General features: G+C 51.4%; 1 protein-coding gene across 1 annotated transcript in view; it reads right to left on the bottom strand.

Annotated features, from left to right (window-relative positions):
• Positions 1-27,944, bottom strand: part of DNAH2 (dynein axonemal heavy chain 2) — a 150,159-nt gene that overhangs the window by 81,170 nt on the left and 41,045 nt on the right. The window contains exons 10-20 of the mRNA XM_083472428.1: positions 26,836-26,923; positions 26,345-26,550; positions 25,988-26,117; positions 24,365-24,547; positions 18,040-18,254; positions 17,769-17,915; positions 14,469-14,625; positions 12,374-12,613; positions 11,794-11,982; positions 11,288-11,435; positions 6,201-6,393 (exon numbers count right to left, since the gene is read on the bottom strand). Coding sequence (XP_083328554.1) covers positions 6,201-6,393; positions 11,288-11,435; positions 11,794-11,982; positions 12,374-12,613; positions 14,469-14,625; positions 17,769-17,915; positions 18,040-18,254; positions 24,365-24,547; positions 25,988-26,117; positions 26,345-26,550; positions 26,836-26,923 — 1,896 coding nt within the window. The remainder of the gene's footprint in view (positions 1-6,200; positions 6,394-11,287; positions 11,436-11,793; positions 11,983-12,373; positions 12,614-14,468; positions 14,626-17,768; positions 17,916-18,039; positions 18,255-24,364; positions 24,548-25,987; positions 26,118-26,344; positions 26,551-26,835; positions 26,924-27,944) is intronic.

Below are 27,944 nucleotides of genomic sequence, written 5' to 3'. Positions count from 1 at the left end.
GGATCAGACCGAAAGGTCAAAGCAGCCACATAGGAATGGAGGAAGGTGCCTTACCCCTAGTGAGCTGGTTGGGGTCCACCTAGTTTAGCACTGTCTACACGTCTCCCAGGTTTTAGGCAGACCTCTTTCCCATTCCTGCCTGGAGATGCCAGGGGTGGGATCTGGGACCTTCTGCAGGCAAAGATGGGCTCTCTTTCCCCAAGCTCAGCCTCCTGCTTCCCCCCCTCCCACAGCCAACCAGAGGCCCCGCTGGGAAGCCCGCAAGCGGGGCCTGCAGGCAGGAGCCCTCTCCCCTGCCAGCAACTGGTATTCAGAGGAGGTCGGCTCGCCGCCTCTGCACTCAAAAGCCCGCCTGCGCTGCAGGAAAAAGGGGCTTTTGCAAAGCTGCTTGACATTCCGATGAAGTTTGCTGAACTCCTGAACAGCAGATGCTCTGGTGTCACAGTAATGAATCTAACTTACCTAGGCGTAACCTACATAGATTATAGCCAGATTCTTTAATACATCACATCCATCTAATCTGCAATCTCACCTCACCTAGACTCTAAATAGGGTATCATTTGACCCAGATCTAAATATCCCAAGATTAATTCGCTGCTTCGCGTTCTCGGCTAGCTAGTTGGAAGAGGCTGGCGGACGGGATGGAATATCTGGATATGCCTAGGGGGGCGGGAATGGTGATTTTAGGCAAAACATGCTTTCACTGTCATGCAAGACTATTCACGTAGAATCACGATGCATATACTGTGAAAGGAAGACAGACCACTGTCTAGACCTCGCAAGGTGCAAAGTGGCCCTCGGACCACGTCCGGCCTTGTTCCTGGGCTGCACAATGGGAACAGCCACTTTGGGGAGGGAGACGCAGATTCCCTCCGTGCGATTTGTTAATTGAAACAGAGCTTTCCTTCCTATCTTCCTGACTCATCGAAGCAAGGAAGGCCAGCAGGTGGAGAATTGTTTCGGGCCCCAAGGGATCTTATTAAGTCTTCCTGTTTCATTTATTAATTCCCTGTCAACGGGTCACCGGGAACACAAAGCCAAACTCTATTAACAGGGAGAGGGAGGAAACAAACACAATCGGGGCCTCCAAAGAGACAAATGGGGGCAATGGCAGCGCTTGGGGCCTGGCAGAGACGAATCGGGCGGAGGGGAGCCTTCGCGCCGCTCCCTCATTACGGGGCCCAAATTCGCCTCCGTCCCACGCAGGGCCCGTAAATTAGGCGTGTCAGAAGCGCTGAGTCAGGAAAGCACAGCAGGGGAGGGCTGGGGGGGTGGGAGAGAGAAAAGAGACGGGAGAGATTTATCCTGCCGCAAGGAAGGCCTGGCTCCCCTCAGCCGCTGCCACTTCTCCACAGCCTCGGCCCCCTGGCTTTGCCATCTGTGGGGATAAAACATGGCAGAAGAGACTCTCCTGACCGTGACTCATGAGCTGTTGTACTAACTTCCCATCAAAAGTGTGGTGGTTGGGTTTTTTTTTAGGGGGGGTCGCTTTCTTTATTTTTTTGCTTGTTGCCTTTAATCTGGGAATTCAGCTACTGAAGTACGCCGGAGAACACGGAGGCATCAAAAGCTCGTAAAACATGCTGTAAACGAAAAAGTTCAAAAGGCAAACGGCAGCTGCTTTGAAGAGGCCTCCGCCAGAGCCGCCAGCCCCAGGGACCCCCTTGACCTGCCCGTGACACCGGGCCAGTGGAGGACGCCGCTTTTTAGCTCCTTGCTTTTTTTGAACTGCGGCAAGCCTCGAACCACCGAGGAGACGGAGGCCGCCTGGCATCCTCTCCCAGCCTCCCATCTCCCTCTCGAGAGAGAGATGAACCCCGGCGGGGTGGGAGGAAAGCTGAGTCTCTCTCTCTCTCGCTGCCTCCCTGCAAAGCACTCAACATGCTTGTTCAATAAATTATTAAAAGATTAAAGGATCAGGGATGGAATCCTTCCGTTTATCCCTCTCGCGTGTACACACGAATCGCTCTCGGCCAGGATGCCTTCATCTCAGAAGGCCTTGACCGGGTTCGGAGGAGGAGGAAGAGGGAGGCAGGGAGGGAGTCTCGCCAGCTTCCCTGCCCGAGCTGGGGAAAGGACCCGAAGGCGAGGGGCCGGAGGAGATGCCTTGCTGTGTCCATCAGGCAAAAAAGAAAAGGAAGGCGGCAGGAAGGAAATCGAACTTCTCCAAGTGGCGGAGAGTAGGCAAGTCTCCACATGCATACCAAAGGCAGGGGGCTAAGTAAATAGTCCAAACTCCGTCTGATGAGCTCAACATGTCTCAGACCACCCCTAGTCTTTTTTCCCAAGCCCGCCCTCTTCCCTCTTCCACTGACGTTCCCATCCACCCTGCTGAGCAGGCATGTGACCTCTGGGTGATTTATCTTGGACGCATCTCTCTCCTTTCTCCTCCACATTCGGTCCACAGCCAAGTCGTGTCGCTTCCCCCTTTAGATCTGTGAAAATGCAGTCCTCTCTCTCTCTCTCTCTCTCTCTCTCTCTCTCTCTCTCTCTCTCTCAGATCACTCTGCGAAACTCTGGAGCACGCCCTGGCCATCTCTCACCTGGACACAGCAACCTTCTCCTCTCGGTTCTTCCTCTCATTCCCCTTGAACCCCTCACCTCCATCCAATGGTCTGCAGCCAAAGCCCCTGGCCTCTGTCATTACTCTGATCGGACAACAGCCCTCCTGAAATCCCTACACCCAGGACTGACCCTCCCAATAGGCAGAGTGAGGCAGGCACCTCCGGCGGCAATTGCTGAGAGGTGTGGAATGGTACCCACACCACCCCCAGCTAGCCTGCTGCCTCTTTTGTAGCGGATGACACCACCACTGCTCCTGTAAGGTTCAGATTCTAGTTTGGTTGGTTTATGTACATGGAAAGTGGCGGGGGCAGGTAGCATCTTCACATCCTTTGTCTTGGACCATTCCTTCCTACACCAGCTTCCTGCCCGCTCTCCAAATCAGCACAAGCACCTTGCCCTGACCTTCAAGCCCCTCTGTGACCTCGCTCCTCTCATCTCTCTGCTCTCAGATCCCAACTCGCCCCGCACGCCCTGCCTATGACCCTCGTCCCATCAGCCTCCACCATCCAAAGCCCTCCAGTTCTCTCGCTAACTCTTTCAGCTGCTTCCTGAAACGCCAGCACGACCCCCTAATTTCTCTCCCCAAACCCAATTCCCATTAATCCTTTGGCACAAATCCCCTAGTTCCCATGCTCTGTTGTAGCAAAGCCTGAGCGTGCAAAGCTGTAGCCACATCTTATTTCTCTGTTTACCCCTTCCCCTCCTAGATTTATAGAATTGGAAGGGACCTAAGGAATCACAGTCGAAGGCTCCCTGACAAGTGGCCATCCAACCTCTGTTTAAAAGCCTCCGATGGAGGGTCAACCACCTGGCCAAGGTGTCAAACGGCCCTTGCCATCAGAAAGTTCCTCCTGAGGTTTACTCAGAATCTCCTTCCTGGCTCTGTCTTCCGCGCGAGAGCCATTCAGAAGATGGCTCCCAGGTCACCTCTCCATCTTTTCTTCTCCAAGCTAAATATACCCAACCCCCCTTAACCGTTCCTCCTCTTGTTCCTCCTATGTCAATTTTTAGACTGCAAGCTCTTTGGGGCAGGGACCCTTTCCCCCATTCAGCAAAGCACCAGGCTCACAGATGGTGCTAAGATCACACATAAAAGTGATGAACAATGAATCACGGAAAACTCAGTTTCGTGCCGCCCCGCCCCCCCAATAAGGGCACCAGATGGACTGTGCCTGCCTCCCGTCCCGAGGAGGGGGCACCCACCAAGGGCAGAGGCTGTCCGCCCCAGCAAGGAGGTTTTTTACAGCCCCTGAGCCAAGCTGTCTGGCTCCTCTCGCAAGGCCAGCCCCGCCGGGCAGCGTCTCCGAGGGCGGCCTGGGCTTCCAAGCCTATTTGCCGAGTCTCCTGGAGCAGCTGGATCTTGTTTACAAAGCTCTTAATGTGACGTCTCCAGGGGGAGAGCTGTACAAACATCCAACTTGCACTCAGACTCTCTGTATTTCTCTCCCCGGTTTGGGTTTCTTAAAATCACTTTTGACATTTGCATGGAAACAGGTTTTCTTCTTCCTGCTGCTCATTCCCCCAAAAGCCATCGCTCAAGCTGCACTGAATTCCAGCCTCCTCTGGGGAAGGGGAAGGGCAGTTTCTGAGCAGCACACAGCGGTGTTCGACAAGAGTTTGCAACGTAAAGGGGAAACAGACTGCCCTCCCCGGCTTGGGCAGCAGGGAAAACACTGTGGGGGGGTTCTGATCCGCAAACCTTTGTGTGTACACAGAGGGTCGAACGGCGCCTCCAGGGTGCAATGGCCTTATCTTCACTTGGGGCAGCCGCACCACAAGTTAAAGTCCCGAATGCAAAAGCCCAAAGCTACCCTGTAGGAAAGCTTCCTATCTCGCTGTCTTGTCAGCCTGTGCTGATGGGGAAGGGCTGTAGCTCAGTGAGAAGAGCCTCTGCTTTGCATGCAGAAGGTCCCAGGTTCAAGTCCAGCAACGTTCGCAGGTACAGCTGGGAGAGATGTCCTGCCTGAAGCCCAGGAGAGACACTGCTGCCAGTAGGCAGACAGTGAGCAAGATGGGCCGGCGGTCCGACTCATTATAAGGGACCTTCCTAGGTTCCCATCATGCAACTTTGTGCTACGTCCATCTGGTCCAACCACCAGCAATGAGCAATCTCAACTGAAGCACCCATGACAGACGGCCATCCAACCTGTGCTTAAAAACCTCCAAGGAAGGAGAGTCCACCGCCTCCCGAGGAAGTCTGTTCCACTGTCAAAACAGATCTTACTGCCACAAAGTTCTTCCTGATGGTTAGTTGGACTCTCCTTCCTTGTAACTTAGAGCCCCTGGTTCGAGTCCTGCCCTCCAGAGCAGCAGAAAACAAGCTGGCAGCCCTTAAGCTGTTTGAAGAGGGCTCTCATATCACTCCTCAGTCTTCTCTTCTCTGGGCAAATCTCCCCCAGTTCCCTCAACTGTTCTTCCTGAAGGCTTGGTTTCCAGTCCCCTGATCATCTTGGTCACCGTCTTCTGTACCCATTCTAGCTTATCAATATCCTTCTTAAATTGTGGTGCCCAGAACTAGACACAGGACTCCAGGTGGCATCTGACCAAGACCAAATAAACCGGTACTAGGCTGATCGCCGAAGAATGGATGCTTTTGAATTATGGTGCTGGAGGAGACTCTTGAGAGTCTCATGGACTGCAAGAAGATCAAACCTCTCCATTCTGAAGGAAATCAGCCCTGAGTGCTCACTGGAAGGACAGATCCTGAAGCTGAGGCTCCAAGACTTTGGCCACCTCATGAGAAGAGAAGACTCCCTGGAAAAGAGCCTGATGTTGGGAAAGATGGAGGGCACAAGGAGAAGGGGACGACAGAGGATGAGATGGTTGGATGGTGTTCTTGAAGCTACCAGCATGAGTTTGATCAAACTGCGGGAGGCAGTGGGAGACAGGAGTGCCTGGTGTGCTCTGGTCCAGGGGGTCACGAAGAGTCGGACATGACTAAACGACTAAACAACAACAACAACAACAACAACAACATCCCTCGACCTGGATACTAGCCTAGAATAGCATTAGCTTTTTTTGCTGATGCGTCACATTGTTGACTCATGTTCAGCTTGTGTTCTACTAAGACCCCAAGATCCTTTTCATATGCACTGCTGTCAAGCCTGGTGTACTACTGGCAACTGAGAGATAGCAGGCCCTAAACGAGAAACCTTGGCCCCACATGCCTGCAGGGGCAGATTCCACCTTTCCAGCAAGTGACTGGCCCCTGCTAGTTACACAGCCCTCTCAGTGGAGCTCTCAAACCTTTGCCTCCTGAATCGCACCCCCCTTCCCCACCCCGCCTTCTGGTCCCTTTCAAAGCACAGCCCTGCCTTTCTTCCATACGGTCTTTCATTCGCAAAGTTCTCTGGAGCAACCACATTTGCACCTGCTGTGCCTATGGATTTGCCCAAATGCCAACTTCTATTGTATTGATCCTGCCTTGCAGTCTGCAGGCTCAAGAGCCGAGAACGAGATCCGGCTGGACTTTCCAGGTGGAAAACTGATGGCGCAATCTTAGTGGCTCACGCAGGGCATGAAAGCAACAATCCCCCCCCTCTTGTTGGGCCACGAGCATCGTTGTTGACCCCCTCACCTCTGAGCGTGGGGAGTTCCAAAGAGCCCCTTATAGGTTTTTCCTCAAACCCTCTTACCGAGCAGTGTCCGCATCGAAAGACGACACCAGGGGGTTCAGGTGCCGGTAGCGGTTGATGAAGGCATCCTTGTTGACCTCCCAAATCTCGCGGTACACATCCCAGGTCTTCAGGTACGCCTGGAGGTGTGTCGCGTTGGACTGCATGCCGGCGCTGATCTGCGACTGGATTTTCTTTATGTCCTCGTCGCGCTCTGGGGGAGGATAAAGAAGAAATTTGTGATGCTGTCATGACAGCGACACCAGCAAACTCCACGCCAAGGCCATCAGCTCCTGGCAGTCAAGCAACCAGTCCTCCTGGACTAAGCTCATGCTTTCCAGGCATCTAATAAATATAATACCTTTACTGTCATTGTACAACCTGTGTACAATGAAATTAAACAAGCCTCCCCCCCCCCAACCACTCAATCTCTTATCGAACAACACACCACCTCGCAAGTCAGTTTCGCCATGTTATTTTCCATTCAACATCAGGCAGAAGGGAGACGAGCAGGAGGGCCCATGCCATCAAAATTAGCCATGCAACCGGCCAATTGGTGTTAAAGAAGGACAGAACTTTCTTTATGTATGCAACAACAGCAGCAAGAATATTGATCGCAAAGTATTGGAAGACACAGGATCTACCCACACTGGAAGAATGGCAGATGAAGGTGATTGACTGTATGGGACTGGCAGAAATGACTGGCAGAATCTGAGACCAGGGAGAAGAGTCGGTAGAAGAGGATTGGAAGAAATTTAAAGACTACTTGCAGAAATACTGTAAAATTAATGAACGTTAAAATGATGTTGGAATGGAAAATAAGTGGTATTGGCAAAAAGATTATTAAGAATATGCAAATATGGATTGACAATGGTTGAAAATACATAGTTATAATAGGGTAAGATATTGAGTAAAGATAAATGATAGAGGGTAAGGATTTGCTGAAAGGAATTTTAAACGGGAATACAAAAGGGGAGGTGTGAGGAAGTCAGGAAACAAGTAAATGAATTATAAGACATGAAATACAGATTTTTCTTTTTTTAACTGTTTTTCATGTGTTTTGTCTCTGGTATTTTTGTATCCTTTTTTATTATTATTATGGCTATTCTTTGCTTCTATTTTCTATGTTTAAATTTTGTAACCTTTTATTGTCTGTAAAATTCCAATAAATATTATTTAAAAAAAAAAATAGCCATGCAACAGGCCCCGGTAGCACCCACCCCAGGACTTCTTAAGGAACTCAAAGGCGACACTGCTGCACCTCTCACAAAATGTACAACTTCTAACTAAAATTGGCCTCCAAACAAGAGGCTTTGAAAGTAGCCAAAGTAGGCTCCTTTTTAAAAAAGAAGAAGAAGAAGAAGAAGCAGCAGCAGCAGCGATTCAGGATTTATTGGGTAAATTGGTAGAAAGCATGATCAAATATGTTTATTTATTTAAAATATTTACAAACTGCCTTTCTGAACTATATCCGCACAAGACAGCAAACCATACAGCTAAAAAAAAAAAAAGGGACAATATGTTATGATATGATTCATATACTGAAAAGTTTTTTAAAAAATGACAAAAGTGGCTATGCCTTAAAATAGGTTTGGGGTTTTTTTTGTTTAAATAAAACCGGTGGGCAGAAGGAACAAGGCAGCGGGAGGGAGCATGGGTGGAGGGAACGTCCTGTCCCCCCCACTCTGAGAATACTGGAACCAACATGGATGGGCAGCAGATTCAGGGCAGGCAATAGGACAGGCCTCCTCCATGCAACACAAGGGAGGAGCCTGGCCCTGGTGGATCAGGGCCCTGGTGGCAGCAGAGGTGGCAGTGTTAACCCTTTCCTTCTGCACTGTGCCCCCCCCCCCGTCTCCCAGCTGCCCCAGGAGGACAGAAGCTGCACAACTGGTAGGCCACCCTGTCCAGTGGCAAAGGGGGTGATGACACAGTTTCCCAAATCATCTTCGCCTTCCGTGATAGTGCTCTGGTGTCTTCCAAGGACTCATAGAATCATAGAGGTGGAAGGGACCACCTAGTCCAACCCCCTGCAATGCGGGAATCACAGCTCAAGAATCCCTGGCAGGTGGCCACCCAACCTCTGCTTAAAAACCTCCAATAAAGGAAGGAGTCCATTCCACTGTTGAACAGCTCCTAACGTCAGAAAGTTCTTCCTGACATTTAATCGCAGTGTCATTTCTTGTGATTTAAATCCGTTGAATCATAGAATCTTTGGAGTTGGAAGGGACCCAAGGGCCATCTAGTCCAACCCCCTGAAATTGCTCTCCAGAGCAGAAGAAAACCAGCTTTTTCCATGTGACAGCCCTTCTGGTATCTGGCTATCATCATCATCTCCCCTCCAAGCTTCACAAACCACCAGGAAAACAAGTCCTACAGGCTTTCTTTTACAGCATCCTTTGCAGAGCTGGTGCCCTCTGTTGCTGGGGAACTGATGGCAGTTGCGATACAAGACATCCAGGGGGCACCAGCTTGGCAAAGGCTGTTTTAGCAGAAGCCGGGAACAATTATCAGGTGCGAACCAAAGGCACCTTCTTCCCTGACCCCTTTTCCGGCATACGGGGGAAGGCGCCCGGCTCAGCCTGAACCTCCCGCACAGGTCTTCTATTACTCAAGCGTCACCTAACTACCCAGACTTCCCGCAGAGCTTCCAGGAGATGCTAAACCAGCACCATGAATCACACATGGCGACACAAACAAGCCTAATGTGCGAGCATCTGCCAGGAAGGTGGGGGGGGGGGAGGTAAGGGAAAGCAGCAACGGCAGAATAACACCCAAGTCTTCCTGGGACTCAGCCCAGAAAAGAGGCTGAAGGAAGCGGTGGGGAGGGAGGGGGAGAAGAGGAGAAGGAGACAAAAGCCAGGAGGAGGTGAGCCGAAAGCTTGTGTGCGCAGGCGGTTCATACGTGGCTGGAGTTCAGAGTGCACCTCTCGCCCTCCTCGCTCTCTCCTTGACTGCAACCCCTTGCAAATTCCACAGCTCTCCTTTGCTTGCCAGCTGCACTACGCAAGGACTGCTAAAGACCATGTAATGACCCCCGAGCTAACAGGGAGGCCAGCTTGGCTCAGCCGCCTTCCCAGCTCAAAACTAACAAACTCCGCAGCTACTAAATTCCATCCCGTCGCCCCCACAAAATGCACTCCACAAATCACTGCTTTGTTTAATAATGCTCTGGGCGTCTCCTAACCCCTTATACTGCCCTTCCGTAAAATGCCATTTGCACACCATTCCTCCCTCCCCAATAGGGCCTCTGATGCCCCCCCCCCCATTTTAGGCATAGACCAAGAGGCAAGAGGATTGGTGGAGGGGGTGTGGTGATTTTGTGGGAGGCCAGACTGTATTTTGGGGGGACAGTGAACAAATTCCTATGCCCAGAGATGCATTTTAAATAAAAGCGACCATTCTACTCATGTAAAAACACGCTGAATCCCGGACCGTCTGCGGGCCGGATATAGAAGGCAATTGGGCCAGATCCAGCCCATGGGGCTTAGTTTGCCTAGCCATGGCCTAGGACCTAGGAGACTGGGGTTCGAATCCCAGGAACTGCCACCCATTTTGCATCTCCAGTCCCATCTGCTCTCGGGCCTGGCATCTACCATGTTTATGCAAATGTTCTCTATACAGAGGGTAAGAAGCATGTCATTTCCTGATGATTATGATTGAATGCTGCCCTCAGAGAGGCTCGCCCGGTGCTTCCTCCAATGTCATTTCAGCACCGATCACAGGCAAAACAAAATAAAAAAATTCCTTCCAGTAGCACCTTAAAGACCAACTAAGTTAGTTCTTGGTATGAGCTTTCGTGTGCATGCACACTTCTTCAGATACACTGAAACAGAAGTTGCCAGACCCTTCTATATAGTGAGAAGGTGGGGAGGGGTATTACTCAGAAGGGTGGTGGGAATGGGAGATTGGCAGATAGCTGAGATGAGCCTGTTGACGACTCTAAACGACTGTAATAGGTCTTACAGGAAAAGGCAAGGGGTGAGAAGGTGAGAAATGGCTTAGTCATGTATAATGAGATAAGAATCCAATGTCTCTGTTCAGACCAGGTCTCTCCATGGTTTTAAGTTTGGTAATGAGTTGCAATTCAGCAGCTTCTCTTTCCAGTCTATTTCTGAAATTCCTTTGTAGCAAAACAGCTACTTTGAGATCTTGTATAGAATGTCCTGGGAGATTGAAGTGTTCTCCTACTGGTTTCTCTGTTTTGTGATTCTTGATGTCAGATTTATGTCCGCTTATTCTTTGGCGTAAGGTTTGGCCTGTTTGTCCAATATAGAGAGCTGAAGGACACTGTTGGCATTTGATGGCATACACAATGTTAGACGATGAGCAATTAAATAGGCTACCTATCTGTAACAGGCAAAACAGTTGGCTTTATCCAAAAGGTCTTCTGCTTGTGTGTACGAATGTCTCCAAGTGTGATGGGGGAGTTATAGCCACTTGGAGACAACCAACACCCAAGGCGAGACTAAACCATTGGGGGTTTTTTCCCTGAAAGGCTTTCTCCCAGGCTTTTAGATAGTTTTCGCCCTGCTCATCAGCTTAGTCAGGTCTTCTACAATTCTCCTGCCTTTAGCATGCCTTTATCAGCTTTTATTTAGTCTCCAACTAAGGCGTCTCATCGGTGCAAGGATTTACATTGATGCAACCCTCCTCTCCGAAATCCCCACCCCCAGAGGAATCGCAGAACCCCTAGAACAGATTTAGGGGGCATGAAGGAGGGGCAAGTTCCACTGAACAAGCGTAAATCCTTGTGCCGACTAAATACGTTACTTGGCATCACATTGGATATAACCCGTTGTTTTTATTCTGTTTTTTAAACCATCTCAGCAACCTAGCTGAAGGGTGGGGTTAAGAATTCCTAAAATAAAGTATGAAATAAGTAACTGAATAAGACTTTGGAATTGACCGTCATTCCTGGCTGGGCTCGGAAGCGCCCAGTCCTGGTGGGCTTTGTTTGATGCAAGATTTGAATGTGAGAGGAGGTGGCCCAGTGGCCTCAGATCTGGCATGGGAGAGGGACAGAAGCCCCAAAGAAGGCCTGTCTGTGAAGAACCGACAATTTGAGCTGCCTGGACAACGCCTTCAAGCCAAAGCAGCCTCCTTACCCACGAGGAGGTAGATGGGGTCCCGGGGAAACTTGCGCCTGACGAGGATCTCTGGGAGGTGGCGGAAGACGGAGATGCTGGCGATCAGGTGGGTGCTGATGTCATTGACCATGCTGGCCAGCTGGGCGAGCGTTGGAGAAAACTCCACCTGCAGAAGCCAAAGGGAAGGGGTCAGCAGGAAGGGGGAAGAAGCCCAAAGCAAACTCCCTAGAGAAGAAGCGCTGAGCATCACTCTCCACCCCAGAGCCCCAGGGCTAGGGTTGGGACCTGAGCAGAATGAAAATCTGGCAATATTTTATTTTTTTTAAATCAGCAAGTGCTTATTTCACCATAATCATCATGTGCAATTGCAAAATTTGACGCAGCGGCATCCACACACATTCTTCCCACCCTGCAATTATTTTCCGACATGACACTGGGGTTCTGCATTTCAAAATTAAAATAGGTGAATGGCGAGATGTGGGGCTTCGGAGCAGCTTCCCCGAAGAGCTCAGGCCGAGGCTCACCTGAGGGGTCTGGCCTGGATAGTTGTCCTGCAGAATCACCTTCACCCTGAAGAGGGGGTTGGGGCTGCTCTTGCCATCGCCATTGATGGCTTTGGAGAGCTCCATCAGGGACCACTTGACATTGAGGCGCAGGGCGTCTTCCATCATCCTGTCCATCTTCGTGGTGTAGTTGTACCAGTGCTGATGGACCTGGGGGGCGGGAGGAGGGGGAGGAGGGACAAGTGGGGAATTCAGGATCAAGTTGTGCCCCTGAATCCTTCTGGAAGCAACTTTGCCCGGGGATGCCAAGGACAAGCGGAGCCTGCTAATGAGGGAACAGCTGGCCCAATGCCCAGACAGCCCCACCTTCCTCCATATGCACGCTCAGCACTTCAGCAAAATGTCACGGCCTCTGCTGGGACTGTCATTCCACAACAAAGCTCACAACAAAGCTAAGGGGAGCCACAGCACCACCTGCTGGCAGATACAGGAATCAAACACGCAGTGTGCTTCACTTCCCTTCAGCGTCATTCAGCTCTTTCCAAAGCACTCCGAACGAGGCTGCGCAAAGCAGGAAGACTGGCCTTCCCGGCCTCCTCACCTCTGGCCCATCGTTCTTAAAGACTTCGTATGTCTGCCGCATGATATCAATGCACTCTTCATGGATGGTGACCAGTTTCTTCTGCACCAAGTCCCGGTGGTCCTCCTGGTCCTCCTCAAACTCCAGGTCGTTGTAGACCCTTTTGCCAGTGATGCGCACCAGAAAAGCCTCGCTTATCTGCTGGGCCTTGCGGGCGATGGCCAAGGTGGAGGCCTTGTATTCATTCACAATGTTCTGCACCTGTGTGGGAAAGCCAAAGGGAAGGGGGGAGGAAGAGACTTAAGTAGGCTCAGGAGGGGAAAGTAGGGCAGACTTAGCGCTGGAAGAGGCACCAAACCCATATGCCTAGTGCGGAGACCAGCCTTCTTGCTGCATTAAGAGAGGCCTGGGGAAATCCTGCAGAGCAGCCCTGGAGCCACGAGGAAAAGAGCAGAAGGGAAATGGGCGGCTGCACATCGCAGCACTGCCAGGTAGGGGCTTCCGCAGGGATTTTGCCGAGAGGGGGAGAAATTAAAACATTTGAAGGCTTTTTTCTCACACGAATAGTGCCTGTACATTTGGCCTCATATCACCCAGGTTCTACAGATGCTAAACATGCATTTAAAATAATAGTAATAATAATATTAACAGTAGGAAGATGGAAAGGTGGGTACCTGGGGGCTGTGGCTCATCTGGGGAGAGAGGACTTATATACCACCCTATACCCAGGGGTTTCAGGGCAGTTCACAGAATAAAATCAATATCTAAAGCCACAAAATACATAATAAAAATTTAAAAAACAACCCAATAGCCCCAGATGTCCACGCCACTTTGATAACACCACAGGAAGCCACAGTCACCGGAGGTGGAGGACAGGAGGGGTGGCAACCAGAGGATAACTGTGGGGTGGGAAAAGACTTCAGACAAGGGGGCACGGCAACAAGAGGGGCTGGCCAAGTGGGGGGGAGGGGCTTTGGCTCCTTTTTAGAAGTTCTCTTTGCGGCAGAGAGGAAGCCCAGGGAACTGCCTCCCAATCAGGAGTTCATCCAAACTTCACTTGTGCCCTGCCTAGAAAGCATGGGTCTTAACCCCTTGCTCCGCTCCTTTCCAAAGGAAACCCCGTTCTTTAGCTATAGATCGGAACAAATGGCAATCTGGGGGAAACTCGAATTGCCATTTGCTCCAACTGAGCGGTGAAGAGCAGTTTTCCCCGGAGGAAAGCAGTGGAACAAGAGGAAGTGTAGATAAGCCCCCGTTCGAAAAGTAGGTGCTTGCGTGGCACAGTAAGTGGTGTGGAGAGCAGACAAGTCCTAAGGCAGAACAGATCTTTTGGAGAAAGGAAAGCCTGCCCAGAACATCCCTAGAATTGCCCGCCCACCTTGTCCCTCAGAGGTCTGGGAAGGTAAGACCTCCCGCGGCCTGCAGGGTCCCCAGCACCCCAGGGCAGAAAGCAGCCTGACCAGGGCCATCTTAAGCATATCCGGCGCCATGGTGTAAATATCTCGCTGCCGCCGCTGCCCCCCCTTTCCCAGAGTTGTCAACCTTTTTTAAGGGGGGAGGGACTTTGGTCCGGCTAGTTTACATCACATGGTCTGATGCGCGCTCAGTGCTGCACGTAAGTAAGAGGCACCTGGATCACAGCCCAGAAGGCCTCCCGTGCCCTTCCGTGAAGCCTCCCTCTAAGTGCCCGGTGCCCCTTACCTGCCCCTGTCCAGAAAGGGCCAGCAAACAGATCAGGTGGCTCACCAATTCTACCATCCTCACTTGGTGCCAGGATTGCACAGGGCGCTTCCCTGCTGTGTTCACAAACTCCGCAGGGAGGCGCGCAATCAGCGACGCAGCCAGAGAGGGGAGGGAGAGACACGCCTGCCTCACCCTGTGCCCTCCCCGATTGCACCCGCCAGGCGCCCAGGCAGCCCCAGCAGGAGGGGACGCAAAGGGGCTTCCCTGAGCCGGACGCAGCACGCTCCGATGGGTGGCTGAGAGGAGAGGAGCGGGCTGCCCCAGAGTGGGGAAGGGAGCGCGCCCTGACTCTCCTTCCCGGACACGCAGCCTGTGGCGCCCTCCAAAATCTGGCACAAAACCTGTCTGCGGGTAAGATGCCCCTGAGCCTGACCTTGCTGGCGTGCAGCCGGCATTCCGATATAAAGACGGTGCTTGCTCCTTTGAGGGACCAGAGCAGCTTCTTCAGGCCAGGCTGAATCTTCCTGTCCAGGTAGCGGATGCGTTCCCGGAAGAGGCCTCTCTCCTCCGCAGATAGCATGCTGATGATCCTGAGCACCAGGGGCGGCAGAGGGAGATGGATGAGACCCAGCCACAGAAGCAGCCCTTCCTTCCCCACCAAACCGGCCAAAAGGCTGCAAAGACCGAAGTCTTGCAGCCAAAATACACGGCCCTAGCCCCTGATGGCCGAAAAGTATTTCTGCGATCTACCTGAACGCTCTTCGTTAGTGCATAATTGTCTTTGCATCTGGGGTTGGTTTTATGTGGTTCTGGACTGTGCTGTTTGTGTTACTGTAACCCACCCTGGGACCTTCTGAGGGTGAAGGGCAGGTAATCAATCATTCGCATCATGATGGATCCTTCCAGGTGTACCTGATTTGCCCTAAATCATTGTGATTGCAGGTCTCTGAGGCGGGACTTGCGGAAATCTCTATGGACATATATTCATGTTCCCTTAAGAATGCTGTCAGCAAGAATATTATTGGCCCAAAAATGGAAGCAAGAAGAACTACCAACATTAGAAGAATGGAGGATGAAATTGATGGACTACGCAGAATTAGACAAGCTAACAGGAAGGATCGGAGACCGGCAAGACCAGAGGTTTACCGAAGACTGGACTAAATTTACTGAGTATCTGAAAAGTATTTGTGATGATCAGATTACGTTTGTAGGACTACAAGAAGTTCTGTGAGGAGTAATTTAAGAAATATTGTAAAAATGGAAAGGGAGAAATGATTTGCTAGAAAATGTAAAGGCAATATTAAGTTAAGAATTGCAGGAGAAATAATCAAGACGGAAGGCTATCAGAGATGCTGAAGGAAGTCCAAACAAGGACATATGTATAATAATTTGTGTGGTACGTCTTTAAAAATTTTGTATGCTAAAAATTAATTTAAAAATATTTTATACATATATAAAAAAGAATGCTGTCAGAGAGCCCGGCAGCTGGATCAGACCAATGGACCACCCAGTCCGGCTCCCTATTTCCCACTACAGCCAACCCACAAGCAGGAGCATGAAGACAGCAGACCTTCTCAACTGTTGCTCCTCAGAACCAATGTTATTCAGATATAGACTGCCCTTGAACATGGGTGTTCCACATAACCATCACGGCTAACAGCGCTTTGACTGCTCCTTGAATTCATCTAATTCCTTTTTAAAACTGTCTGACCTGGTGGTCATCGCTACGTAATGTGAACTGGCAATCTAAACCTTTCCTTTACCTTTTACTCATAGCCTTCGCTAAGTAGAATGGCACGCACAGTTTCAGTCCCTATTTAGGGCAAACTGTCATTTATTCTTGTCTGCATTGGTGATTGTTAATAGAGAATGAGGAGGTGGTCTTTATCCCAGACTAATTAACCTGGGGGATTCGCGGGCGCGATTCTCCCCTGTGTGTATCTTAAAAGCCTCTTGCGTCTGAATGCTGACCAAATAAAAGCCCAGCGCACAGGATGGTCTCAGGCAGCCTTCCCTGAGCTAACCGGGAGAGTTTGATGAGAAAGAGGGATTGAATGCTGTTGCCCATTTCTCTCCCGCCGCACCAGCTTGGTCTCCAATTAATTCCCAAGTGGGGAAAAAGCTAGCACAAAAGAAATGCTTACACTTGTGTCATGATAAAAATACAGCTGCCAAGACAAAGCTCGTTTCGAACAACACTTTCTCTGCAGAGAAACGCCTCCGTGTCACACTTCAAAAAGGAGACTGTGGCAAAGCAAAAGGGGGGGAGGGAGAGAGAGCCCACTCCTTGCCCACCACACCTTCGGAAATCTTAGTCAGGAAGCGAACCGCTCTTCTGATCGCCTTATGAACGCGGCGACGCCATAATATGGAAGCGAGGCTGATGCCGCAGGAACCTCCTGATCACCCCCCCCCGCCAACCACCCATCAGAGCATGTGGGAGTTGGGGTGGCGGGAGGAACTGAACCGTCCTGTGGCAGGGGAGGCGACAGTAGCAACACTTGGGTTCGGGATGGGGGGCTGCAGGCATTGCTTCTGTACATTGCCAACACAGCATCCCTTGGACCGTCACAAACCAGGCAAGGAGGAGGAGGACGGTGGGATGTCCTCCTTCCCAGGAAACAGAAGCAGGAAGAACTGGGAGATTTCCATTGCCCAGGTGGGAGAGCTCACCCCAGGCCTCCCAAATGACTTTTCTGTGTGCCTCATGTTTGTTTTAGCCCTGTTCCTCCCTAAAGAGAATGGTCCAGCTAGGCCGCTGTTGCAGACTGAGGGTTTCAGAGGGAGCATGAACTGGGGGCAGGGGGAAAAGGATTTTTCCATGAGGAGGAAGCCCCCAAGTCTGTTTTGCATAGCCCTGTCTACAAAATCAAGTGGAATCTAAAACACATACAGTGGTACCTCTGGTTAAGTACTTAATTCGTTCCAGAGGTCTGTTCTTAACCTGAAACTGTTCTTAACCTGAAGCACCACTTTAGCTAAAGGGGCCTCCTGCTGCTGCCGCGCAAATTCTGTTCTCATCCTGAAGCAAAGTTCTTAACCCGAAGCACTATTTCTGGGTTAGCGGAGTCTGTAACCTGAAGCGTATGCAACCTGAAGCGTATGTAACCCGAGGTACCACTGTATACGGATACCACCCTCCACTGAAGGAGGATTCCTTTAGTGAGACAAGAGGAGGTGCTACGAATGGACCACAAGATCAGCCCTGGCCTTTGAGGTCAAAGCTTCTACGACCCAGAGTCCCCTCTCCCCCGCCCTGCAATCCAGACACCTGGAAACATTTCCACGAAACAAAGGAACGCCGCCATCTTTGCACAGTGCCCGACCCTTTACGAATCATAACATTCAAATCCTTTCCAAAGCAATGAGAAAGGGGGGGGCATTCAGATGAGCGTGGGAGGAGTGGCTAAAAGGTGCCTCTGCTTGTTAACTGCCATCCAGACACGTGTTAACCAGAGATTCAAAAAAGCAGCTGCCTTCTGTCCTAAGTGGCATAACCCAGGCCACTGATTGCAGCAGGCAGGGAGGACAAATTAGCCTTGGCTGGCTGTAAGGCGAGAGGCACCAGCGTTTGTGAAATTCACTTGTTCTGTTCCACGGAACTGTAGAACTGGAAGGGGCGGCAAGGGGTCATTTAGTCCAAACCCCCCCAAAATGCAGGAATCGCAGCTAAAGAATCTGCAAATGACGAGAGCGGAAGAGAGCAATCGCCCTCCCAAAATGGCCAGCGTACCTGTTATAGTCTCGTGCCACCAGCAGCAGATTCTCTCTCAGGTTGCGCAGGTCCTCCTTCCTTTCGTAAACCTCAACCACGTAGTGGGGGATCTCAAAGAGAACCCTTTCCCAGTAGTGGATTTCCACAAATAATTTCAGCAAATGCCTGGAAAGAGAAGGGACAGAGGCACAAGGGGGTGGGAGGGGGGTCTGGCCTCCCAGCACCTGCCCAGGCTCCACGGTGCAAGGTTTCCCCACCGCCTCCCACCGCCACCAATCAGCTCGCTCACTTGTCAAAATTGATGTCCAGCATCCCGGATTTCTCCGTGCTCAAAATGAGGAGAGGGGTGTCCAGGCGCTTCAGGCTGTCCTTGTCCAGGGTCTGGGTCCATTCGTGGAAGGTCTTCCGCTCAATCTCGTCCATGGCCTGGATGAGCAGCTGGTAGGTCTGGAAGCTCTCTTCTCCGGTCCCAATGTGGGGGATGAAGTGGGCCTTGGTGAGGCACTGCCAAGGAGGAGAGGAGAGGGCCTTGCTCAGGAGCCACGCAAGGAAGCTCCCAGGAGGCAACAGACACACCGCTCGTCCTTGCAAAGATGGCCAGCCAGGTGTGCAGGGTTAGGGACAGATTTTACTTTCTTGGGCTCCATGATCACTGCAGATGGTGACAGCAGTCACGAAATTAAAAGACGCCTGCTTCTTGGGAGGAAAGCAATGACAAACCTAGATGTCATCTTAAAAAGCAGAGACCCCACCTTGCCGACAAAGGTCTCTATAGTTCAAGCTATGGTTTTCCCAGTAGTGATGTATGGAAGTGAGAGCTGGACCATAAAGAAGGCTGATTGCCGAAGAATGGATGCTTTTGAATTCTGGCGCTGGAGGAGACTCTTGAGAGTCCCATGGACTGCAAGAAGATCCAACCTCTCCATTCTGAAGGAAATCAGCCCTGAGTGCTCACTTGAAGGACAGATCCTGAAGTTGAGGCTCCAAGACTTTGGCCACCTCATGAGAAGAGAAGACTCCCTGGAAAAGACCCTGATGTTGGGAAGGATTGAGGGCACAAGAAGAAGGGGACGACAGAGGACAAGATGGTTGGACAGTGTTCTCGGAGCTACCAGCATGAGTTTGACCAAACTGCAGGAGGCAGTGGAAGACAGGAGTGCCAGGCGTGCTCTGGTCCAGGGGGTCACGAAGAGTCGGACACGACTAAACAACTAAACAACAAGAACGACAAACCTTCTCACACACTGAAGATGCAGGCCCAGGGATTTGCCCATCCACTCTGAGCAGCAGTGGCTCTCCAACGTAAGAAAAACCCAGCTGAATCAGGTCGACATCCTAGTCCAGCATCCCATTCTCGTGGGGGCCCAAAATGTGTCTGTAGGAAGCTGGCAAGCGGGACCGGAACACAACAGCACTCTCTCTACATGTAACCCCCAGCAACTGACTGGCATTCAGAGGTGTATTGCCTCCAACAGCAAAGACAGGACATAGTCACCCTGGCTAGTCGTCAGCAATAGCCTTATCCCCCATGAATTTGTCTAACCCCTTTTAAAGCTATTCTAGCTCGTGGCCGTCGCTGCCTCCTGTGGCAGTGAGTTCCACAGTTTAACTGTGCACTATGCGAAGAAGCATCTGGGGCACAGGGTCTTTTCCATCACACGAGAGGCCGTCAGGGACTGATGCTCTGCCTCTCCTATTCACTTAAAATGTTCCAGCAGATCGATGTTCTCCTAAGCACAGAAATACGGTAAGTTGGCAACCACCATTTCCCACCATAGTAAAACTCAGCGTCCTGGTTCTCTACCTGTAGTCAGGCTCCCCTCTTGAACTGGAAGAGTGCATGTGACTATGCCTAGCTGGAAAAGGAGTAATATTAACTTAATTATCACAGCACACACCCTAGTCTTTGCAAGTTGGAAGGAAGGCATGCTAGCGGAGCAGCTGATGATTTTGAGGCTCACCTGCTTTTCACACCCGCCCGCCCCTCTTTCCTTCCTCCCCCAGGATCCATCCCCCAGTCTTGAGCTCAGCTAGAACATTAGTTCGCTACTTGGGTCAACGGTGGGCACAAACGAAATGGGAAAATAAAATCCTGGTTGCCCATTAAACTCTTTCCGGTGGGTGTACTAAAGAAAACAACATATGTCACCTAGAAAAATTGGGCCAATTATTAGTGCCAAAATAAAAAATATAAAAAGCTTTTAAGGAGCTTTTGTCATTAGCAAAGCTGAATCAGGCACCACTTGTTGGTTTCCCCAGCGTGATGGTCTCCCAGCCAACGCTCAGGAAACGATGTCGTGGGCCAGCGTGTTAACGCCGATGGCCTTCAAGAAGGACCCAGCAGAGAAGGGACGGCTTGGCCTGCTTCCAAACTGGACACTGACTGTGGAACAGCCACACTTTGTTCACTCAAAGGGCACTTGCACAGCGCTGCGAACAAAAATCCCCCTCTTGCATTTCCCCTGCTCGGTGCGAATAAAATCCAACTTATTTTTTTAAACTCAGCTGCACAATTTCCCCAGGTGTTGATGACCTACTGTGTTGTTATTCTGGCTGTATAGATTGCCGTAGCCATTTCCTTCTCTATAGCCTCAGTTCTCTAGGAATCAACTCTATCACTTTAAGCCTTCCCTAATAGCATTAGCTTTATATCCATTTTTTTCTTTCTCCCCACTCCTAAAATGCAGCAGAGCAGGGGTTAGGAGTGCAGCAAAGTGGCAAGCATTGAACCCTTTCCCCGCATGCAACAGACCCCAAAGGATCACAGCACGGGGTGAAGTTTCAATCCATGCCCTACTAGGCTGTTCCCCATAGTTACTTACTCCCCTGGCATAAATACGGTAACCGTAAGTGCCAACTCCCCAGGGCCCTGAGTGCCCGGGCACCTACAAATTTCAGTGCCAGGGCCACGCATGCTGCAAGGCACCCACAGCTCTGAGCCCCCACATTGGCACTCCTGGCAGGAACAAAACCTGTTGTGGAATAATGTGTCTTCTTCTCCCCATACTTCCTTGAAACAAGGTGACCCCAAGACTGCCCTCATCTCCCTACCCAAGGACAATGGGGCTCCTGTATCAAAGGCGGCCCATTCTCTGAGCTAGAACGTTCTGTCCAGACTTGGCAAGCCTCACCGCAAAAGCAGCAGCTGCGTTCCAGTCATGTGTGAACAGATCCCTACCTGTCAGCAGCTGGGAAATCCCATGCTAAATAATACTGCAAGGGGAGCTGCGCGATCAGAAGGAATCAGATCCAAAACATATGTGCTGACGCACGTATCATTCCTCCCCCGGGACACCGTCTACCAAAAGGCATGTTCCAAACTCCTCGTTTCTGAACTTTGCCTTTTCATTTGAATGTACATAGCCAGGAAAGTATTCCCTGGGCGCAAGTGACTGGGTAAATTCCAGTAGCAGCAGCAGAGGTAAAAAAAAAGTGCAGCACAGAGGAAGTTCAAGATCAGAAGAGGAAAGGGTTATAGGTGTTTTCTGGACAACCACAAGTGGACACAATGAGGCCGGTGGAAACCCATAATAGGGCCTTCTCAACAGCGGCCCCGCAACAGCAAAACTTCATCCCTTCTGAGATTCAGCAGGCTTCCTCTGAACTTTCAGTAACACATTGAAACACTGTACAGAAGGGAAAGGGAAAGGTAAAGGGACCCCTGACCATTAGGTCCAGTCGTGGCCGACTCTGGGGTTGCAGCGCTCATCTTGCTTTACTGGCTGAGGGAGCCGGCGTCCAGCTTCTGGGTCATGTGGCCAGCATGACTAAGCCGCTTCTGGCGAACCAGAGCAGCGCACGGAAACGCCGTTTACCTTCCCGCCGGAGCGGTACCTATTGATCTACTTGCACTTTGACGTGCTTTCGAACTGCTAGGTTGGCAGGAGCAGGGACCGAGCAACGGGAGCTCACTCCATCACGGGGATTCAAACCACCGACCTTCTGATCAGCAAGTCCTAGGCTCTGTGGTTGAACCCACAGCGCCACCCGTGTCCCTACAGAAGTGAAAGCCCCTTGATAATTTGGGTTATGGGCTTTCATGACAGTCCTGGGATTTTCAGGGCGGTTGGAGACTATGAATTCCTACTCCTGTGACTTGTTTTCTAATTCTGAATTATAAATTGTTGTAACCTGTCCTGGGATCTGCTGGTAATAAATTTAATAATAACAGATCATAAATCAGGGCTGGTATATTGGGGTCGGGTGGAGTTCATTGTTATAGGTGTTGGCACAGTCATGAAATGGACATTTTGTATGCTTTATGTGGTACCCTGTACAGGTTTTTAAAATCCTGTTTTATATATTGTAAACTGCTTTGTGATACCTTTTCTCAAGAAGTGGATCATGGGTTATATTCAACTGGTTTTTACTCAGAACAGGCCCACTGAAATTAGTGGTCATGGCTAACTATGGACCATTAATTTCAGTGGGTCTACCCTGAGCAAAAGTTAGTTGAATGCAGCCCTGCAAGTCCAATCAATCAATCAATCAATCAATCAATCAATCAATTCAAGAGCCTATCAGAGCCAAGGATTTCCTGCAAAATGGCAGGGGAAGGTGGGCTGAGTTCAGCAGGAGCTCAGCTTCCAGACTGGCCCAGCTGCTTGAGTTTTCTGCTTCCACACCGACAGTCCTGAGTTCTAATTCTGAAGCACCCAGTCAGGAGGGCTGGAAACTTACTTTGTGAAAAGAGGACTGCAAGAAACCCGAGCCTTTGTGGGGTGCAAATCAGGTTTTGAGTTGATGTGTCCAGTGACAATGGTGACGTAGCGTGGGTTGCCAGCTGCGGGCCACGTGGAGGGTGGAGTGGGAGCGAGGGAAATGGACAGGGTAGGCATGTGCATTCAACTGCCTAATGGCATCCGCGTCACCCAGGAGATCGCAGCCCCAGAGGTGGCTTCACTTTTTCCTTGCTTGACCTCAGCAGGTTTCTAGACAGCCTTCTCCAGCCTGGAGCCCTCCAGATGTTTTGGACTACAACTTCCATCACACAACCTGTGTTGGCTGGGGCTGACAGGGGTTGTGGTCCAAAACATCTGGAGGGCAGCTGGCTGGGGAGAGCTGCTCTAGAACTGAAAGAGAAAGAGAGACAGAAATCAGTAAGCAAACTCTGCTTCCCAGCCTTGCTAGACCTCCCGTATTCTGCCGCCAGACTTATTGGTTATTCACCCGTCCCGCTGGGCTTCTTCCCTCCCACCCAGGCCACAAACGCCCCCACCCGTGTGCCTTTGTCTTCGTGCCCAGTTGCCTGATGACCCCCATCTCAGCTTGCAACTTGGCCGGCAGCACTTGAGAAATCAGGCAATCCCAGTGGGAAGCCTTGAGCCCTGGCCGTCCGCAGGCTTCTTGCCACACAGCATAGCAAAACCGTTTGCATCCCACACACCCTGGGCCTGAGAAACGCTGAGAAAGAGGGAGAGAGAGAGAGAGAGAGAGAGAGAGAGAGAGAGAGAGAGAGAGAGAATATGAAAGTGCCTGTTTCCTCTGCCTGCCAAGAGCAGCGTTCAGGGACTGGCACACCTCGCCATTACACAACAAACATCAGAAGCAGGGCAGGGGAGCGCCGGGGTCCAGGCGTTTGCCAGCTAATATCAACATAAAGGGAAGGCTCCTGGCAGGGGAGAAGCCGGTTTTGGACAGGGAGGTTCAGAAGGGAGCTGATCTACCGGCAACTTTCCTTTACATCCTAACGCGGATTTTGGCAATTTCAATTTTCAAGTGTGCACAGAGCGAGGAGCCGGGTGGGGGGAGGTTTGATTGATGGTGGAAAAGCCGTTTTGTTTCTACCCAACGTATAATTAAACCTGTCAGATGGAACTCAGAGACGGAGGATGTTATTGAGGTAAATAGCTGAGAAATAGACAAAAAAAAATTGATGAGGTTGCTTGATGAATAAAGAACAGCCGCCGCGACCATGCCAAGGGCCCGTTGTTTTGCTGACCTGCAGATAGCTGCCCCCGCCAAAAAATAATCTTAGAAGGGCTGGAGAGGAATACCTTCCCACCCTCTGCCCAAGCAAAACAAGACTAATGCGAAGGAGACGTGCATTACTGTAGGAAAGGGCAGTCTCTAAATCACTGAGCATTGTTTCACTAGTGCAGGACAGAATACCAAGGTGGATATCCTGTGGATATCGTATGGCTTGGCTCCACCCAACAAAGCCAAGAGCCAGGATCAGGGGGAGAGCTAGCCTCTGCCAGGTCTGAACCTTGCCTGGTACCCTGGCCAGGGGAAAGGAGCGAAATGGTAGAGGAGCAAAGCTAACCTAACAGGAACAGGAGAATGACTCACAACCGTGGGAGCAAAAGCTGTGATTCCTGCACTGTGGGTCCCTTCCAACCATGCACTTCTATGTAAACAGGCGGAGCAGGAAAAGGAAGCGACCAGCATGTCTGATGCAATCCTGGGGGGCCTGGAGACAGAATGCTAATCCACTCCTGTCCCCCTGACTCCTGCTCACACGAAACAGAACAGGCTGCATAGCACGCAAAGCCAAGTCCACTACATGCTCCTCAGCAGCTGACGCCCGAGGCGGACGTTTCACTCTGCCTAACGGGGGGACCAGCCCTGCCGGCCACTGGGGTTTATTACAGTCCTTACAGCAAGAGCCTTACATTCATGGGCTTCTCAATGCGCCGTCGCAGAGCGCGCATCCAGTGCACCAGGCCCGAGTAATGGCACATGTGTGGCGGCAGGAAAGGGGTCCGCTTGCTCAACTCCTTGTTGACCAGGGAGAGCTCTCTGTTGAATAGCATGAAGATGTCAACCGTCTTCTTGTCGAAAGTGCGCTTGATGGCCTGGGACAGAGAAAAGAGGTCTGATGGGATACCCTTCCCACAATGAGAAGCCACCAACCCTCGCCCCGCTGGAATGAACCACCTTCCGAGGTCCTCCTGAAACTCCCAAGCATTTCCTTGGCTCAGGCCTCCACGAAGCTCTGGAGATGCTGGTCATATTGGGAGCCAGCAGCCAACCGGGCTAACCGTTGGCTCCTATTGTACCAGCTAGGTCACATAATAATAATAATAATAATAATAATAATAATAATAATAATAATAATAATAATAATAATAATAATTTATTATTTATACCCCGCCCATCTGGCTGGGCTTCCCCAGCCACTCTGGGCGGCTTCCAAAAGAATATTAAAATACTGTGATACATCAAACATTAAAAGCTTCCCTAAACAGGGCTGCCTTCAGATGTCTTCTAAAAGTCTGGTAGTTGTTGTTCTCTTTGACATCTGGTGGGAGGGCGTTCCACAAGGAGGGCGCCACTACCAAGAAGGCCCTCTGCCTGGTTCCCTGTAACTTGGCTTCTCGCAGAGAGGGAACCGCCAGAAGGCTCTCGGAGCTGGACCTCAGCGTCCGGGTAGAACGATGGGGGTGGAGACGCTCCTTCAGGTATACTGGACCGAGGCCGTTTAGGGCTTTAAAGGTCAGCACCAACACTTTGAATTGTGCTCGGAAACGTACTGGGAGCCAATGTAGGTCTTTCAAGACCGGTGTTATATGGTCTCGGCGGCCGCTCCCAGTCCCCAGTCTGGCTGCTGCATTCTGGATTAGTTGTAGTTTCTGGGTCACCTTCAAAGGTAGCCCCACGTAGAGCGCATTGCAGTAGTCCAAGCGGGAGATAACTAGAGCATGCACCACTCTGGCGAGACAGTCCGCGGGCAGATAGGGTCTCAGCCTACGTACCAGATGGAGCTGGTAGACAGCTGCCCTGGACACGGATTTAACCTGCGCCTCCATGGACAGCGGTGAGTCCAGAATGACTCCCAGGCTGCGCACCTGGTCCTTCAGGGGCACAGTTACCCCATTCAGGACCAGAAGGCTGAACTCTCTCCAAGGTGATACCTGCTCAAGCTCTACTTTCATGCCACAGAGATGTTCAAGCCCACTATGAGCAAAGAGGCCCACACTCAGAGTTGCTTGTAAGGAAAGCCAGGATCAGACCAAAGGAGGCCCAACGCGTCCAGCATCCCACTTTCACAGGGGGCAACTAGATGCCCCCAAGGGAAACCCACAAGCGGGAATGAGCTCAGTAGGCGCCTCCCCACTTGAGCTCCCCAACAACTGGTGTTCAGAGGTGTGCCACCTCCCCCCCTGGAGGCCGCCATGGCTAGTAGCCATTGATAGTCTTATCCCATTGATAGCTCAATGCTCCCTTCCTCCTTCCAGCTCCACAGAGCTCAGCCCTGCCTCAGATTCAGCCACAGGGCCCGTCGCTAGCAGTACCTCTCGCGATGCCAAGTGATGGAAGATGTCCTGGATCTCCACACCACGCTCCACGTCCTTCACCGTCTCAAAGGCGGAGGTGATCAGGTTCTGGGTCATCACCTCCAGGTCCTTGATGCCAGCACGGAAGCTGATGCCCCCAGGGATTCACAGAGAGAAGGGAGAGGACGTTGGAAGGAGAAGGTAGAGTGCAGTGCCCTGACTGGGAGCAGCAGGCTCTGCCTCAGGAGATGCTGTGCTTGCCTCCCCAGCATCCTCTGCTCCCTCCCTCTTTCTGTATACTGAATGAAGGACCCAAGGGAAGACTTGTCTCCTGCCAGCCCTCCCAGCTCAAGGGCAGCCAGGGGGATCTCTCACCGGTTGAAGTCCTCATGCCAAGAGGTGTTCTTCACATCCAGGATTCCTCCCTTCACATTGCGGAGCTGGCCGAGGTACTTGTTGAAGGTCTCCTCGATCTCCAGCAGGCTCCTGGTCATCTGGGGCCCACGCTGGCCAAAGAAGCAGGGCAGCGGGGTCTGCTTGCCGTCTTCCCAGCGCGCAAAGTGCTGCTGGCTCTCGCAGACCTATTGGGCAGACATAAAATCCCTAACCCAAACGTACCGCTCCTCACGGACATTTCTCTGCCCTCCAGGGGAAGGCTAAAGCCTGTGGAGATCCCCAGTCAGACAACCTGATGTTTCGGGCAGATCCCAAATCCCATGGGCCTAGCGTGCCCTGCAGAAGACCCAGCCCAGTTATCAAAGCCGCATGCACCCACAGATCTTTCCAAATGGGGAGAGCAACAGGGGACACATCAGAGAATGAATGAATTTCTGAGACCAGAACTTCTGCTGTGACATCCCACGTACCTCCAGGAGGTCCTTGCAACGCTGGACAAAGGCATCGACCTGGGCAAAGATGCTGGTCTGGTCCAGTACCCAGCCCTTCCCAGAAAGCCTGCGTGAGGAGTCGCATAGTTAGGAGAACAGACAGCTTTTGTCATGTTTGGGGGCAAGGGATCCTTTTTCCCACCCAGCCTAAGGGGCTGCCCATACAAGTAGGGGGCATACAGGGGTCAGAAACAGGATGAGGGTGCATCCAGTGACCATATAGATCGGGGGGGGGCACAAAAAACAATGGAACCTTTCCCAAGACAGAGTCCAAGCATACTGGGAAAGAACACAGAAGCTGAAAGATAGCCAGCCAGTCCCCCCCTGTTTGTCTTTCTCTCTCCCCCGCCCCTTCCCACCCACCCCCGCAGGCAAGAGGGTTCTGGAGAAATCATCTAATCAAAGAGCTCTGGGAACATATGAGATCCTCGCCCCAGGAGCACGGCTTGAGTGCCTAATCCAGGCCTGGCCGTGCCTGCCTTGCATCAGAGCCGCTCGCATGTTAAATGTCTTTATATCTTTTACGATATTGATCCAGCCCCACTAATTTGAATTTGAAGCAGACAAGTAACACTTAGACTTAATTGTCAAGGACCAGGCACCCACTTAAGCCTGACATCCCTAATCATAATGATAGATTATGTTGCATTATTTCTGAAGTACAGCCAGGAGAATCGGGGAACAGGAGAGACAGCCAGGGCCAGAACGGAAGATGGAGAAGCCAGGGATCAGCTGACCCGGGGATCCGGGTGAGGGGCAAGCAGGGGGCCTTGCTAAGCCGCCCCGCACGGCTCTCCTCTCGCTGCAGCTCAAACAATATCCACCCGACAGACACGGAGCAGGCTGGTTCTCCACACGTCCAGACGACCGGCAGGGAAGCAGCCACTGAAGGCTAGGCGAGAGCAGCCTAGGCAGCCTGTGTGGCTGCTTGGAGAACATGGGGGCCATTGCAGAAGGAAATAACAGACACAGTCAATAAGAGCATAAGAAGAGCCTGATGGATCCACGAAGCTCAGCATCCTCACAGATGCAAGCAGGACAAGAGCTACTCTCCCCTCTTGCGCTTTCTAGCGACTGGCATTCAGAAG

The sequence above is a fragment of the Podarcis liolepis genome (genome assembly GCF_965112155.1).
Source record: "Podarcis liolepis genome assembly, chromosome: 13".
Taxonomy (NCBI): domain Eukaryota; kingdom Metazoa; phylum Chordata; class Lepidosauria; order Squamata; family Lacertidae; genus Podarcis; species Podarcis liolepis.
This window is presented reverse-complemented; position numbering and strand designations above follow the sequence as displayed.